This window comes from Halyomorpha halys, unplaced genomic scaffold, assembly GCF_000696795.3.
Source record: "Halyomorpha halys isolate HHAL.00 unplaced genomic scaffold, Hhal_1.1 Scaffold291.1, whole genome shotgun sequence".
Classification (NCBI taxonomy): domain Eukaryota; kingdom Metazoa; phylum Arthropoda; class Insecta; order Hemiptera; family Pentatomidae; genus Halyomorpha; species Halyomorpha halys.
Window position 1 is genome coordinate 494,661 of NW_027109101.1, and position 16,522 is coordinate 511,182.

The 16,522-nt window shown below is 29.5% G+C and overlaps 2 protein-coding genes across 6 annotated transcripts in view; one reads left to right on the forward strand and one right to left on the reverse strand.

Moving 5' to 3' along the window:
- DNApol-zeta (DNA polymerase zeta catalytic subunit) overlaps positions 1–1,733 on the reverse strand; it is a 29,382-nt gene extending 27,649 nt beyond the window's left edge. For all 4 annotated transcript variants that reach the window (XM_067047321.1, XM_014420767.2, XM_014420769.2 and 1 more), the window contains exons 1-3: positions 1,392–1,733; positions 1,143–1,326; positions 822–1,057 (exon numbers count right to left, since the gene is read on the reverse strand). In XM_067047321.1, the coding sequence (XP_066903422.1) occupies positions 822–1,057; positions 1,143–1,326; positions 1,392–1,530 (559 nt within the window). In that variant the 5' untranslated portion in view covers positions 1,531–1,733. The remainder of the gene's footprint in view (positions 1–821; positions 1,058–1,142; positions 1,327–1,391) is intronic.
- Positions 1,734–2,865: 1,132 nt separating this feature from the next.
- dx (deltex) overlaps positions 2,866–16,522 on the forward strand; it is a 17,757-nt gene continuing 4,100 nt past the window's right edge. Inside the window, exons 1-9 of one of the 2 annotated variants that reach the window (XM_014420779.2) lie at positions 2,866–3,006; positions 4,459–4,833; positions 6,001–6,175; positions 6,349–6,525; positions 7,461–7,666; positions 10,319–10,409; positions 12,063–12,250; positions 14,147–14,292; positions 14,456–14,582. In XM_014420779.2, the coding sequence (XP_014276265.1) occupies positions 4,480–4,833; positions 6,001–6,175; positions 6,349–6,525; positions 7,461–7,666; positions 10,319–10,409; positions 12,063–12,250; positions 14,147–14,292; positions 14,456–14,582 (1,464 nt within the window). In that variant the 5' untranslated portion in view covers positions 2,866–3,006; positions 4,459–4,479. The remainder of the gene's footprint in view (positions 3,007–4,458; positions 4,834–6,000; positions 6,176–6,348; positions 6,526–7,460; positions 7,667–10,318; positions 10,410–12,062; positions 12,251–14,146; positions 14,293–14,455; positions 14,583–16,522) is intronic. The other variant, XM_024361015.2, reaches the window with a different exon arrangement.

A 16,522-nucleotide genomic window follows, 5' to 3' on the forward strand; every position in this document is an offset into this window, starting at 1 on the left:
GTTATAAGGGGTCAGGGAGATGCCGAGAGAGGCCATCTCCAATCCAGACTTACAGAAGTTTAAAAAAAAGAATTAATTTTGATCAAATACTTTGTACGATACTTTTAAGACATCAGACTAGCAAAATGATAAAAAGTTTTAGTGTTTCATTTTCAATAATTTCCTAAAGGGAAGGCAGGTGATGAGAGGCAAGAGGGAAGAGGCATTACCCTCTGGATATGCCCATGATGATGGCGATATCAAATGCTTTTAAAGAATTCATTTTCTTTCAGATCCCTGCACCATACAACATACTATACAGAAGTTTAGGAACATATTTTAGCTAATAAATAAATAAACATTCTAATTCATATTATAATGAACAATAGAAATTACATGTAATAAACTGGACAATAAATAATCCATTATCTGTTATCTCCCATCATCAAACATATTTATTAGTAAACTCAGTAGAGGAAATAATAAACTATAAGAAAAAAAATTTAATAAAATTAAAATGGAACTCTACAAAGCAAGATCCAGCTGCAAGAAAACCAAAAATTCAATGTTCCAACTTAAACTAATATTATTACAGTTTTAAATATAACACAGATGTCACCTCCTGCTCAATCAAAAGGGATTTTCAAACCTGTAAAAGGATCCTTATCAATGGAGGACAGGCCTATACTAACATATACCATTCTGTGTAAGTGAGTTTTAAAGTCAGCAAGACTTGAGCTTGTTTTGTACACCAGTAACATTAAAAATAAATAAACAAAAGTATAACTTATAAAAAGACTTCAAATAATAATAAGAAACAGTTCATCAATTTAATTACAGACCATTATTTGGTTCCGTTCTGTGGGCGATCTCCAACAATTTCAAGAAGTTCATTCCATAAAGATTATAATCGATGAAGAATTGCAAGATATAAGAAAGATGAGCTTCATGAGGTTGAAATTTCTGGCCACATACACCCCCTGTCTGTAAAATCTGAATAGCCCTTTTAATTATCGATGGCCGATAAAACTCAATCTTCAAAAACTGCTGCTTTGATGAGTGAAAACCATAAAAGGGTCTAACAAACAAAAAGATGAATTTTTAATCAAACAATTACTACGATTAATTTTATTATTAATGAAAGAAACAGTAAATTGTCTTACATTCCAGAAAATTCAGATATTTTGTAAACATGATGTTGTCTACTACCTCCTCCAAAAGAATTGTTGATGGCACTATCCAAACCTTCAGCCATGGTATAAGCAAATGATGCAAGACCCTCCTTACAAGTAAGAGGAATGCACACGTAAGGAAAAGCTCCATGTATGTGAGCACAGGCTTTTTCGCCTATTGAGAACAATAAATTACAAGCGAGAAATATAATATTATAAACTGTTAGTTGAATCAAATACCTGACTGGGTAACACCAAAGATTCTAATAACAGGTACTTCTTTAACTGCACTGTTTCTAAAATGAGAATAAAGTGGATCAAAACCACTCACTGGCTTGGACATATAATGGTCAACTGTTATAATTCTTATACAACTCATTATTTAAAGAGGCATTATCAACATCAAATATTAAATTCAAGTAATATAAAATAGAGACTAAGTTTTTCATTTCTAAAAATCAACAATTTTCTTTTAATTTAAAACATAATGAATTCAGGTTGTGCAAATTAAATTTTCATTGATTAATTTATATAGATTTAAATGTAAATAGATTCTAAGAATCTAATTATTTCACATGAACAACGAAAGTTATAGATCTGTCAAAATGTTGATAAGAGCAAGTTATGATTGTGAAAGCAAAGAGGTAGTTGAGTATTTTGGCGGGTATTAGATAAATATTACTAATCAAGAACGAACCTGTCAAAGGAGTACAGCCATTATTTTTTTATTTATTTAATAAAACTTTGTTTAACGAAGGTATTCCATTATATTTTAGTTAATTAAACGTTTAAATTTTTATTATGACACAATTAAATTACTCTTGCATATACGATAATTTGCATTAAAGAAATTACCATTGAAATACCAACCATGAAAAGGTATATATACAGGGACAAGTATGTTTCCTCATACCTTTATTAATTTATTTTCATCCTCCCATTTTGATCACCGGTAAATTACCACAAAGAAATAATTTTAAAAAGAATTAATTAAGACTACATATATTTGTATTCATCTGAAAATATTTTTGATTGGGGTTATAAATCGTTGTGACAATTATTTCTGAAGCAATTTCTGGAAGAAATACAGGGGTGTTCAGTAGAGAGGAGGCATCAAAATTTTATATGGGAGGGGCGCATTTTCAAGGCATTACGATGTTTTTGGGAGATCCATGTTTATGTGAGGTTTTAATATGATTGAATTTCAAACTGGGAACAAGAAAACAACACTAATGTATTTCTTCTGCATCAACGAAGTACAAAATAAATGGATTCACTTTTCATTGTGTAAAGAAGGGAAACATATTTCGGAAGGAGGGTGTATGTGCTATTCTCCTGGAGAGGGATGATCACTCCTTACGAAAAATACTTAAAAATATATTTCTTTGATGGTCGTCTTCCAATCGTGTTTGAAATATCTATTTTTCCCTTTTTTATTTAACAACGAGTTTACTATATAATCCACTTCTTAGGTAACGGAATCCACACTTCTAACGTTCTAATTTTTTTATAAGGGGAAATTGGTTATTTCTATTATGTATAGCTATAAAAAGTTAAATAGAAGTGTTATCTCAAGAAGTTTAATATTCTGCACACCCAAATTTGGATTGGTAATGCTGCAAATAGGAGGCAAGACTTGTGGTTACACTGTTTCTGGGAATGGTGCCAATGTTATCATTAGCGGTAGAGATAAATTCGAGATTACGATGTTAGGCGACCTCAGTCGGTGTCCGACCGCTTGATAAGTTATCCTGTATGTCCGGTAATACAGGCAAAATTGCTAACTATGATATTTTATATTAGCCACGACATTGTGTCTCCGGAGTTTATGTATTACAATAGAGGCTCTTAAAAGGTTTGGTACAATTTTTTTTTTTAATTTTATTTATTTATTGATATAAAGTGGCTATTTTCACTTAGTATGAAATCGAAATTTAAGCCTTTTTATATTAATAATGAAATTTTATTATGGTTTGGTTATTTTGTCTTTTCTAATAGAAAATAGGAATTATTTTGTACTGATATTTTTCTCTTTCAGTGTGAAGTGTCAACAGAATATTCCTGTTGCCATACTTAAAATTATATTTTGAATAGTCTAGTCGTTTTATTTTCAGTTTAAAGTAAAGTTAATTATCATTATGAGTGCTCTGTTTAACGGTTCGTTTCTTTGACAGTGTTTGTTCGGTTCTTAGATAGTACATGTTCGTTGCTTAAATAGTACTTGTTTGTTTGTTTCTTAGATAGTACATGTTCGTTTCTTAGATAGTACTTGTTCATTTATATGTTTAACTGCACTAGTAGCTAACTAAATAAACTTAATTAAGTAAAATATCCGTTTTAACAACCTTTCATTATTATTGTGCTCAGTTCTTTCTATCTTCTATCAATGCTGCAATTTAGTATACATTCGGATATTTATTTTTATCATTTTATGTAACTACTGTGATTAGGGAATGTTTTTATTAGAAATAAAACAAACCTGTTATCTGCCTTTGCTTAACCAGCAAAAATCTTTAGGGGTTATTTTGTATCTTGAACAAGCCAAATTTAAGAGCTTTTTCTGAAGTTATATAAATAGTAAGAAACAGTATCCACTTCATGATAACTTTTTTAGTAAAAAAACCTAAAGGATTATTTATTAGAGATAACCAGACTAATAACTATTAGTTTCAATTTATTTTAGATCACAATCTGTATCCATCTCCAGCAATAAATATATACCTGGTGATAAGAACATTGGATGTAATATATGGTACTTTACTTACTTCTGTTGTATTTTTCTTTAAAAATGTTCTCTTAGTCTATAACGATTTGTCTCTGCCAGTTTTAGTTGTCACAGACCTGGGAGGTATGCGATTTACCAAAGTCTGTGACAACTAAAACTGGTAGGAAAACAAATGTTATTCTACATATATATATATATATATATATATATAATGTTACATCTAAAATTCCTCCTGCCAAGAGATTTTATAATATATAGATATGTGTATAAATAGTGTTACACTAATAATAAGCTCTTAGTATTGTATTATAGTATGTATTACCAAAACATCAATATTGATATCAGTCAGCTGATGAGCTTTTATTGGAGTGTTTCTTATGAGAAGCCAGTATTTGGGAGTATTTCCTTCCTGATATTGATTTTTATTTATTTCAGCATGGAATATAATTGACTGAAATCAATACCACAAAAATTATCCCATTTTTCACACAAGATTCAACTTTTGTAACTTTGATTTAAGTAAATAAGTATATATTCATCCAATTCGGGGTCACCTTCAAGATAAATTTATTCTGTTTTCAGAAAAAGTGCTAGAAAGTAGATATGGCTGGCCATGCGGTGGTAGTATGGGAGTGGGAAAACAGGCAAGGGCGATGGCGCCCTTACAGTCCCGAGGTCAGTCAGTTGCTGGAGCGTGCTCATTCTAAACGTCTAACAAGAGTGATGCTGAGCGATGCTGATCCATCACTGGAGAAGTATTATATTAACCTTCGCACGTGCCAACAGTGCTCAGAAGAGGCAGGAACCAGTGTTCCTCACAGTGTCCGTCGTGTGTGTTACCCCACCGAGTCTCCTGCTGCGAAGGGTGCTAAGTGGGAATGGCAAGGCGACTGTCCCTCAGACTGGCATGTATATGATATGGAAGTCCAATGCCTGATTGAGGCAGCATGGGCTAAGGTAGGTTTGTATTCAGATCATTTACAAAGATATAGCGTTACATCAGTACTTCTGTTGCCTTTCTCACTAAAATTGTATTTTCCCCTCACTTTTTAGGGAAAATGGAAAAAAAGTTGTTCAATAGTTTCATTAATACTTACAAACTGTTCTGTTTGTAATGAGGGAAGTTGGAGAAAACTGTTCAAACCTCCTAGAGGCACTTCCCTAACATCAACTGAATTAACTTCCCAATTTTTAACCTTCTAACTCTAATCGAGAGGCTTTGGAGGTGTGCATAATCTTAAAAACCAATTGTTTATTTTTTATCAAGAAGAAAAAATGGGTTGGGAGAAATCTTAAAAACCATGAAACAAATTTGAGCAGTACTTAATTTTGTCTGAAATTCATACCCTTTTTTAATTCATTAGTCTGCCTTTAAAACAATCTTACATTCCGAATTTCAGTGTATTTAATCCAAAAGGGGCTGCTGGAGTTGGCCAAATTGAGGGAGGGTATATATAATTTAGTTTTTCTTACTAATCTTTGTTTATAATAGGAATAATGAAAATTAGAAAAAAAAACTTTTATTTATAAAAACATAACATATAAAATACTAATTTCATAACATAAAATTAATTATAAATGCAAAATAGTAATTTAAAAATATTTAGCTGTAATTTTTCTGAAATTCCAGGAATTATTGAAACTGTATAGAGAAACTTCAAACTTTTGATGTTCCCTCATGAGTTTTTTTTTACATTTTTCTTGGATGCAATCCTAGACTGCTCTGTAACCATTAAAATTCAAACTAAACTAATTGTTGACAGTGTTGTGATGTAAAGACAGTTCCTATTATGAAGGAGATGGTCATGGGTGCGGTGAAGGAGGAATAAAAAATAGTTGATATCTATTTTTATTCCCTCTTGTCCGTACTCCCGATCAATCACTACTTCATAATCAATCATTTATATATATATAATATGACAGTTCCTATACTTTGAATTTAGTAAGTTCGTCACTGTTTGTTGGCCAACGCCCACCCTAAGCGAGGCACCGGTAGGTTTGTTCATGTGTTATGTAATGCTTACGGGTATGCTAATATATTATAATAAATATTTAAGGTTTGATTATGATTAGTTTTTTTGTTAATATGTTTATATAATGAATTCCTTATCTTACTCAATATAGGGTGACCAGACCATAGATGTAAGTAAGACCTACCTCGGAGTACCGTACATTATCAACTTCTGCAATCTCACTCAGGTTAGAAACAATACAGGATTTGTACGCAACATTAGAAGGGTTCAGCAGGCTCCTTACCCTTGGGTAAAGATTACTAATGAAGATGTTAACATGATGACATGTGAGTTATTGTTCAGTTTAATTGTTAAATTAATAATTTAAAGTATCTGTAAGCTAGTGATCATGATGGGCTATGGTGCAGTAGTGCCCTGTTTTGAGTGATACAGTAGTAGTGTGTAAATTATCTCTAAATATTTATCAGTTATTTTTTAAATAAAAAGGTGGATTTTTCAGCAGCACGGAGGTCGAATAAAGTTATATCTTCTGGTGGTACAAATGCAGATCGTTCTCATTCCAATGGCTTGAAAAAATCTAATCACTCTAGCAAAAAGGGTCCGAAGAAATCAAAGAACAGTAGCGATAATCATGGGAATATTGCTAGAACAATCCTGAGCAATCTCAATATTTTTAGTAAGTATTAGTTGTTTTTTAAAGTTCATTTAAAAGAAAAAATATTTAAAAAAATTAATGAATAGGTATAATTTCGACAACTTGTAATTGCCTGCCATACTAAAGAACTTAGTAGTTCATGAGGAATACCATCAGCTTATTTCTCTGTACCTGCTTCCCCTCAAATAATGTACATAATTTGAGTGCTCAAATTGTGAATTTGTTCCCCAATATTTTTATTGATACATTTTATAATGAAGTGGTCCTGAAGTATTAAAAAATGTGTCTGCTGGTCTGTAATATGTTATAACAACTATAGAAACACAAAAACATTTATTTTTTCCTTTAGTGAATTATCAAATTTTTTCATACTTTATGTTTATTTAATTGTTGATTGTTTCTTACCACCACAAGATGGTTACTTATTTAAAATAAACTAAATCAAACATACTTTCGAAATACAATTTTTTTAAATTAGGCTTTTGAACACTGTTTGACTATTTCAATCAGAATAAGACCAAGCTGATATTAAAAACCACTTAGGCAGTGTAGTATATTTATATGACTTATTTAATCATCTAATCATTTAATTGTTACAGCTGTTTTGGACAAAGTAGTAAAAAAGTGATAAATCGATTATATAAAATGGCTCTTCTATTAATCTGATTTCGACTTGCTTTAAAATTTCTAATTTCAGTTTTGTAAAACTTTTTGTTTCTTAGCTAGGATGTTCAAATACATGCTCACAAACTATTTTACGAGTCTTAAAATGTGTATTTCCATTGAAAACTCAAATTTGAAACTTGACACGGTCACAATACTACATATATTTATATGTATATAAGCTAGTGAAAGAGAAAAATTGGTAGGATGGGTATAATAAATCTATTAGACGCTTGTCTTTATTATAATATCCTATAATTTTTTTTTATTTTAATAAATTAAAAAACTTGTAGGCCACACTAACAAAGGTTCAGAAATCCAGCAGCAGTCCGCAGTCAGCTGTCCGGAACCGCCTAATGATGACGGTGAACAGGCTAAGGCAAACAGTAGGACCAGTTCATTACTAGACGCCGATTCCAGCAGCACTAAGAGCGGTCGACGCCCTTCGTTGGATACTGTGTCAACGTACCTCAGTCATGATTCAGAAAATAAACTCAAGGTATTTTTTCTACTTTTTTCTCTATTTGTAAGATATTTACATTCTTGTTAATAGCTAATACTATGTATGCTATACCTGCTTCTCTTTATTAATCATGATAATTATAATGATGTCATTAATAATTGAATCATATATCTTTGATTTTTATCAATCTCTTAATATCAAAATTTCACTAAGTATTTAATTAAAATCAATAGAAAATACGAATTTCAGCAATTACGAAGATGCCATTTGTTTCGTGAAGACTGTTGTTCTTTGATGGTTCATGCAAACAAATATGAATTTATATATAAATTCATTATCCTAAAAAATTGATCTTGGTAATTCTAGCAATAATCTTTAGATGTAAGAGCATCACCAAAATCAAAGTATTACATTTTAAAATACTTACAATTTATAGCTTATATAGTATACTATGTTTATCAAATATTATTAATCAAAAATGGGCCTTAATTAATGTTAAAAATCAAAACAGTCTACTAAAAAAATTAAATAAAACTTAAAATTAATAAAATTGTAGAAAGATAGTGGCCGAGTGGCGGTCAAGAGAGGTACAAAATAGTTGTTGATTTTATTTCCTAGGAGATTGCTTGTTCTTTTTATAGTAAGATGTTGAGGTGAAAGGACAAATGAATGTATCAACAGTGAATGATATTGTTTAAATTGTGTTGTGTTATAATTTTTAACTATGTAACCATAAAACAAAATTTCGAAAAATAAATGGATATATTTAACAATAAGATGAAATTGAGAATATGTTTTAATTGTTGATAATTATTACAAGTCAAGGAATAATAGTAATAGAAGATGAGGAAACCCAAAACATATAAGCGAATATAGAATATTAATAATATTCTGAAGGAAGTTTATTTTGACCTCAGCAACTTAATATAAAAAGTACAAAATAGCTTATTACTATTTTGTACCTTTCTTCACCACCACCTGGACTATCTTTCTACAATCTATTAAATATTTTGCAAACTAATAATCTTCCAATAAAAAACTTGGTTACAAAAACTATGTTAAATGTAAAACTTCTTTTCGTCTGATGTGCCACTATCAAAGCAAAACAGTGGTATGCAGCTAATTGTTGGCAATAATTCTTACCTGTTACCTTCAGTTCATCTTACCCTTATGATTGTATAAATTTTAAAATTAAAATTCTATTCTTGTATATTTTTAATTATTTAATTTTTTTTCCTTTAGTCTTTGGAAATCATTTTTTAAATCTTAGACTTTAATGTTATTATTTGTTTTTAATTTAGTACACATTACTGTTTTTCTTGAATAGTGGCTTATCTGATAAAAAAAAATTTTTTTTTGTTTTATTTCCATTTCATTTTCTATAGATATTGTGCTGTAGACAATGATTTCTTATTCTCCTGAGGTCCCTCAATAGACTTTCCAAGGTTAGTAGGTTTGTCAAAAAGTAACCGCTGTCTGCAATACAATCACTAGAATACTTTAGATCTCTCTATTATAGGGGTATTCATGACAGTGTGTTAAATGTAAAATGTTTTACCATGTTAAATGTTAAGTATAGGATTATGAGCAGCCCTATTTAAAGTCATGTTAAATGCATGAGAGCTCTTAGCGGATTTTCTTAGTAACTTGTTTAGTAACCTTTCCTTCCAAATATTCTTGTTATTGTTTACTTCTAAGTTTTGATTAAAGTAATCTATTACAACATGCCTAAAGTGAGTTAAAAGTAGAAATGTGAAGATTTGGCTACTGATAATCTTGTTTAAAAAGTCCAAAACAATATCAAGACAATCAAAACACAAACTACTGAAAATAACCTAACAAGCCGATGTCGCTCATCTGGTCTGTTGCATTACATCATTATCCATTTAACAGACCTAGTAACATGCTCTCAACCATGTTATATGTTACATCGTTTTAACATAGTAAAAGAAGGAAATATTTCTTCATTTAATTAAACTTTTCCCATTTAACACGCTTCAACATGTTAAACTAAAGATCATGAATAACCCTTATATAAAAAAAGTTTGTAATATTTTATTTAATATTCTGAGTGGCGCTCTCTGTTAGAGTAGCGATGAAGTTGTTAGTTCTTCAGGTCGGCTATAGATAGTGCTGTTAGAGCACTCCCCTCCTAGGTGTAATGTATATATAAGCTTTTAGTGATCACCATGTAATCTTTGAGGAGGCCCCTCACCTCCGGATTTAAAATAGCACCTTTTTAGAATGGATATCTCATAAATAACAAATAAACACAACAGGTAACCTTAAAATACCAAAGTTGGTAAAAGGTAATACCCAACACGAATTACTCTTCTTTTTTTTGACAGTAATGCTCTTATTAATTCACTTTTTCTTTCTGTCTTTAGAGGGATCGGAAAAAAAAAAAAAAATGTAATATTTTATTTTACATCTGAGGCGGAATATTAAAACTTTGTATAATTTGTAAAATGGTGGAATGAAAAATAAAAATATTTATTTCTTTTATCAGATGTACCACTATTAAAGTAAAAATGTGATACCTTTTTTAATGATAAAAAATTATTTTTGCAAATTTCTATATATAATTTTTTTAATAGGACCTTCAAGTACCATTAATTGAGGCTAAACTGTACTTGTATCAAATTTTTGAATTTATCAATGGTCTAGAAGTTTTATATTTTGTTGCAGGTTGATTTACTGGATACCAGCATGGGTAGTGATGATGTCTTCATCGTCAATAAGAAGCCTTCATCAAATACACAACAAGGTGCTATTATTGGTAAGTTTATATTTTAAAAAGTCTTTTTTTTTTTTTATCTATAATGTTCTTTCTGTTATAACTCATTTTTAATCCACTTATATAAATATTGTATATGAGCCACCTTGAAGGAATAAAGCTCATATGAGGAAAATATTAATGATTATGAATTACAATATAAGTAAGAAAATAATATTAGAAAAAAATATATAAAACCGAGCACAAGCATCTATTTCTGTAGAAGAAAACAACATAAATGAAATCACTTTTACAAAATTCTTAAAATAAAATAATATTAAAGTAAAAAAAAAAAAAACTTGTAAATTCTATCCAAAAACTTAAAAGTCAGAATTTACAAAACTATTATCCTTCCCACTGTTCTTTACGGTTGTGAAACGTGGCCTCTTATACTACAGGAAATATGGCACCTTAAGGTTTTTGAAAATAAAGTATTAAATAAAATATTCAAACTAAAAAATGATGAGTCCATAAGGCTACACAATTGAGTTGAGGGAACTGTACCCTGTAAATATAATTCAGCTTGTAGCACTGCGGCGAATAAGATGGGAGTGTAAGGTTGTGGGACTTAGTAACACAGGGATCCCTAAAAGGTTAATAAATAGTAAACCAACAAGTAAACGTCCAAGAGGTAGACCAAAACGTAGATGGGAAGATTGTGTTATGATTAAATTAGTAGATTTGGATTTGTTGAGGCATCATTGAATAGATATATGTAGAGAAAGATTGATGGTATCAGTATCAAATCTTTGGATTCACTAAGCTTTTAATATTATTATTTAAAAAAAAAAAAATTTATACATACATACAAAAATTATAAAACTGGTATATGAATTATATTTGATAAAAAAAAATAAGAAAAATATGTAATAGAAATACTATTTGATGGATTTTGTTTACGTGGTGTGGAATGTTGACTAAAGATGCAGGATGATGAAGTATGCATAATGGCAAACAGCAGTTGGTCTCGATATTTGTGCCTAATTAAGGGGCTCATCTAATGGTCGAAACGTAGGAGTTATAAGAAAATAGACATGTTGAGACTATATTGATATATTTTTATTATAAGTGATGAACAAACTTGTCTCAAACAAGAAATTAAATTATATATAGATTTTATTTCATTCAAATTTAAAATCATTGAAATAAACGATAAATTAATAAAACAAATAAAAAAATTAATGCTTTGAGCGTTAACATTTATACTTATTTATATATGAAATAAATAGTAAGAGGAGTTTTGTAATTGAAATAAATGTTGAATTTAAGTTTTCAACTGTAATAAATGTTTTAAAGTCACCTGAGTTCTAATGATCAATTCTCACAAAATAGATTGTATTCGATCATATTGTATTGTACAGCCTAGATCAAAAATGAAAAGTTGCATGGTACTAAATTAGGAATTTAAATTAGGTGCATGCCTGTAATATGACGACTATTTCACTAAAATTGATTTCCTGGAAGTCCCATTCTATAATAAAAACATCGATTTTGAAACGACATGCACTGCCCCAGATGTTATTAACTATCTATTTTTCTAATTTTCAACAGTTTTAGATAGCCAAGTATTTATACAGTGGTATTATTAAAAATGCTTACCTCATTTTTAGTCTTCAGCTCTTCAGATACTGCAGGAACATTTTAATATTGTTATAGGTACAGATGCTGCTAGCTCAGAGATATGCCGATATGTGCGCACTTGTGAAAGCCCACCTGGTGGTGACTGCCCGATATGCCTTTCTCCCCTGAGCCAGGGCATAGCTGTTTTACTTTCACGCTGTCATCACCTCCTTCACTTGGACTGCCTCAATCTCATGCTCACATCTCAACCCAATTTTCCTCAGGTGATTCATACATAATACTTAAGAATGTCTATTGTATTTAATAATTTTAAATGAGACTTGCTATTATTATTAACATCTTTATATAATTGGGTACAATTTGGAGTGAAAAGCAAAGACAAACTGACAATTAACTTAAAACTTTGATGTGTATAAGATATGTAGCACCTCTACCAACTACCTATTAACTACAATGGGTTTTTTTTTTTATCTTGTATTTCACTGAACAATATAAATTGATAAAAATGTTATTCAAAAGGTAGCAATCAACTATTGCTGCCGTTATATCGAATAATTATGTTATAAGTAAAATTTTTCCCTTAATTTATTTAGAAAATATGTTAATATAAATAATGTTCATTCAAGAGACTAAAAGTATATTAATTAAATTTAGATGTGTTGTCAGGATTTTTTTTAACAATTTATTTAAATTGTCTGGGAGCCATGCATTTGCTTCAACTTTTAATTAAGTCTTCATTGCTTTATTAGAAATGATTTTATAAAATGTTATCGATCATAGTAATTCAGTTTGTGAAGAAAACAAAAAATTAATTAATACAATATTTGTTCCAAAACCTTTTAAGTTGTATTAGGTCGTTAAGAAATTGCTACAAGTATGGGTAGTACTATATATTTCATAATGACTGTATGATTATTATGAATTCATAAGTAGTAGTTTAGGAAAAGAAGTTATGTTACAAAAAACCTCCTGAAAAAAAAAAAAAATATGGCTGGCTGTCTTGGGATTGCCTAAAGAAGTGAAACTTTTGAAAATGAAATAGTGTATTAAAATTTAATTAATAATGATCATGCGTTTCCTCGTATAGCTTATGGCATATTAGTTCCAGAATAATAGTAATAATTAGAATAGAACAGCCGTTTCCAAAGTCCTTTCTAGCTGGCAAATATTTTATAATGTAATAAGAGAGTATGGGAGTAACAGATCACTCAATCAGGGCAGCACTGGCACAATTAACTTCTCTAACTTACTTACTCTCCTATTACAATTTAAAAATTTTCCTACTAGAATTGACCAGTGTAGCCCTGCCCCCCACTTCCATTTCATCTCTGATCACAAAATTAATTTACTCCTAATTTTTTTTTTCTTGAGTTGTATGACATCAGTAAAGAAGTTTGACTTCAAAAATAAATAATAAGTTTAATAATCCTTTAACTGGAAGAGTCTTATGGAATTAAAATGGATTTAGTGAATGACACAATTTCTTCCTTATTAAACTACAATAGTTTATTTCATATCATCAGCAACGTTTCATAATGGAAGATAACCTTCAGAAAGGTAATTATTCTCCTATAATGTATGACCATTAGCAAGTTTTACTCAATAAATGACATTAATATTATAAAATATTAGCAAGTATGACAAATAGGAGAAAATTATATGTCATATATAGGTTTTTTGTTATCAAGTAAATAATTTATAAATAGTTCTTTGAGTGTATATGATATATTAGTGTTGTTGTAAGTGCATGTTTATGGTTTTGTTGAATTTGTTTTTTAGCAGCCTGAAGATGGGGGAAATCTCCCGAAACGTTGCTGATGATATGAAATAAACTATTGTAGTTTAATAAGGAAGAAATTGTGTCATTCACTAAATCCATTTTAATAAATAATAAGGTATTTGTTCTTTCATATTTGAGAGAAGAGTCTAATATAAACCATCTTGAATAATTCAGAACGTTTCTAATGAAACTGTGTAAGTCCTTAAAATTAGGTCTCTTTTACTCGAGTTACATCTCTAACATGCATGACTGATGTGACTGCTCAAGTTAATTGGTGGAAGAAGAATGACAGATGCTTAAAAACAGGATTACAATGTCACATTGATAATTTTTAAAAAAAGTTCATATTCTCATTTAAAATAATTTTATTTTGTTTTAGTGGTTATACATCGAGTGCCCCTTATGTCATGAGATCTATGGTGAGAAGCGTGGAAATCAGCCTCGAGGATCGATGGAGTGGACATTAGTTAGTCCTCAGCTCCCGAGCCGGTCGACTCCAGTGTCTCTCATACAGATCACGTACCAGTTAGTAATTGATAATTAGAGTTGTATCAAAGTTTTTCTCTTAAATATATAATTAATTATTTTGGATAACTTTTATTTTAATAAAAAAATTATTAATTGAATTCTATTCTATTCTAAAGAAATTTTAATACTCAATAATAATAACTTTTGATTGCCTGTGCAGTATAGCGTCTGGCATTCAGGGTAGAGAGCATCCAAATCCTGGTAGGCCATATTATGCAGTTGGTTTTCCCAGAGTGTGCTACCTACCCAACACCAAGCAAGGACGTAGGGTGCTCAAGTTGTTGCAGGTAAATTAGTTATTAAAAAATTAATTTTTTAACATATAATATTTTTTCTGAAGAAAACATAAAATGAAAAAAAAAATTGTCAACTATTTATTTGTCGACCTTTCTCCCCGCTTTGTAGGGCTTCATCAGGGTTTAAAAGATAAATGACAGCATAAATATTTTGTCAATGTACGATAAAAAGATACAAAAAAGGTAAACTAAGGTAGGGTTAAAAATTATGTAAATATATGTGAAAAGAAAATTATATATAAATGAACAAAAAGAAATAAAAATAAGATATATAATAATAAATATATATTAAATAATTCTCTCCATTCAATTTTTCTGCTAATAGTATATATTATTTTATATATACTTATTAATGTGCATCTTATTTTTATTTCTATTTGTTCATTTTTATAAAAAAAAATTTTACTTATGTTTACATAATTTTTAACTCCACCTTCGTTTACTTTTGTGTATCTTTTTATCCTCCATTGTCAAAATATTTACATTTTTATGTTGTTCTGTTTCTTTTTTAGCCCTGATAAAGCTCAATAAAGTGGGGCGAAACGTCGGAAAATAAATAGTCAACTATTTTTAATTCTTTTTTTGATTACACCTATCAACCTTCTCCTTCATATTTTGAAAAATAGAGACAAACATTTAAATATATAAAAGAAAAAACTGATTTTAAATCATCTGATTTTAAACCTATTTGATTCAATTGTAGCTTGACCGTTAATTCAAATTAAATGTATGTTGACTATCCATTATATTAACTGATGCACTTTAAATCAATCTGATCTAGTGTATAAATATAACTAACAATTTTCATAGTTTTTAATTGTTCAAATTCATACATTCATAGATGAATATTTTTTTACAAGATCTTAATTTATGAAAGCAAGTATCATTTTAAGTTCAATTTCCCCACTACTATATTGTTGTATGATATGTAATCACCGTAACCATGTAACAATGATCATTATACTGTGATGTTTCTTTATAAATGGTAGCTCATTTTCCTGATGAGCAGTAACCTTTAGATCAACAATCATGATTAAATTTATCCAGTAACGATAGTATTTTTGTTGACTGGATAAATGGGATTTATATATAAAGAAAAAAGCTATACACAAACACCTGTGAGGGTTTAGAGCATTGGTTGAGAACACAAGTGTTCCATGAAACAATGTACTAATAAATTAAATTTTTAAAATTATTTTTGGTAAAAATAATTTTGAGATATAGTATAGAACTTGACATCTTATGGCTTACAAACAATTTTCAAGAAACAAATAAATACAGCCCAAGTGACAAGTGATAACAATTTTTATTTTGTTTCCATCTTTTTTGAGAACTCTATTAAAAAGTAAACTTAGTTCTCTTCAGCGAACAAAATCCAGTTTTGACAGTAAAGAGCAGTTGACCAAGATCTAAACTAGGAACTAAAAGAACGAAGGAAACTAAATGAGGTTAAGTTTACAAAAATGGTTATTAAAAATTTCTTTTTTAGATAACACAATTAAAAGGAAGGTTTTTGATATATTAGCTTACAATGAAAAACTAGTCGCTACTAAGAGACCTGTGTAAGAATTGGTATGAATTCCCATTATTGGCCCTATTAAAGGATTCTGTGATCTCCATAAAACAAGAAATCCAGACCTCATATCTATGCATTTTTTTTTTTATTGAGAATCTTTGGTATAGAGAACATAACCAACAAATATAGGGGATGTATCAATATTGTTGGTTTTTAATTACATTGAATTATGGCCGTCTGTTTAAACACCTTAGCGACTTTGGGCTTCCATCTCTATATATATCATAAATGGTTGGGAAGTCTTTTCTCAAGTTAGTCCTTTTCTGAGTATTAATTTAACATAAATTTTGTCGACCAAACGATTACTTTTATATCTTGTTAGCCTTGACAATATATATGTATATAACTTGACAAT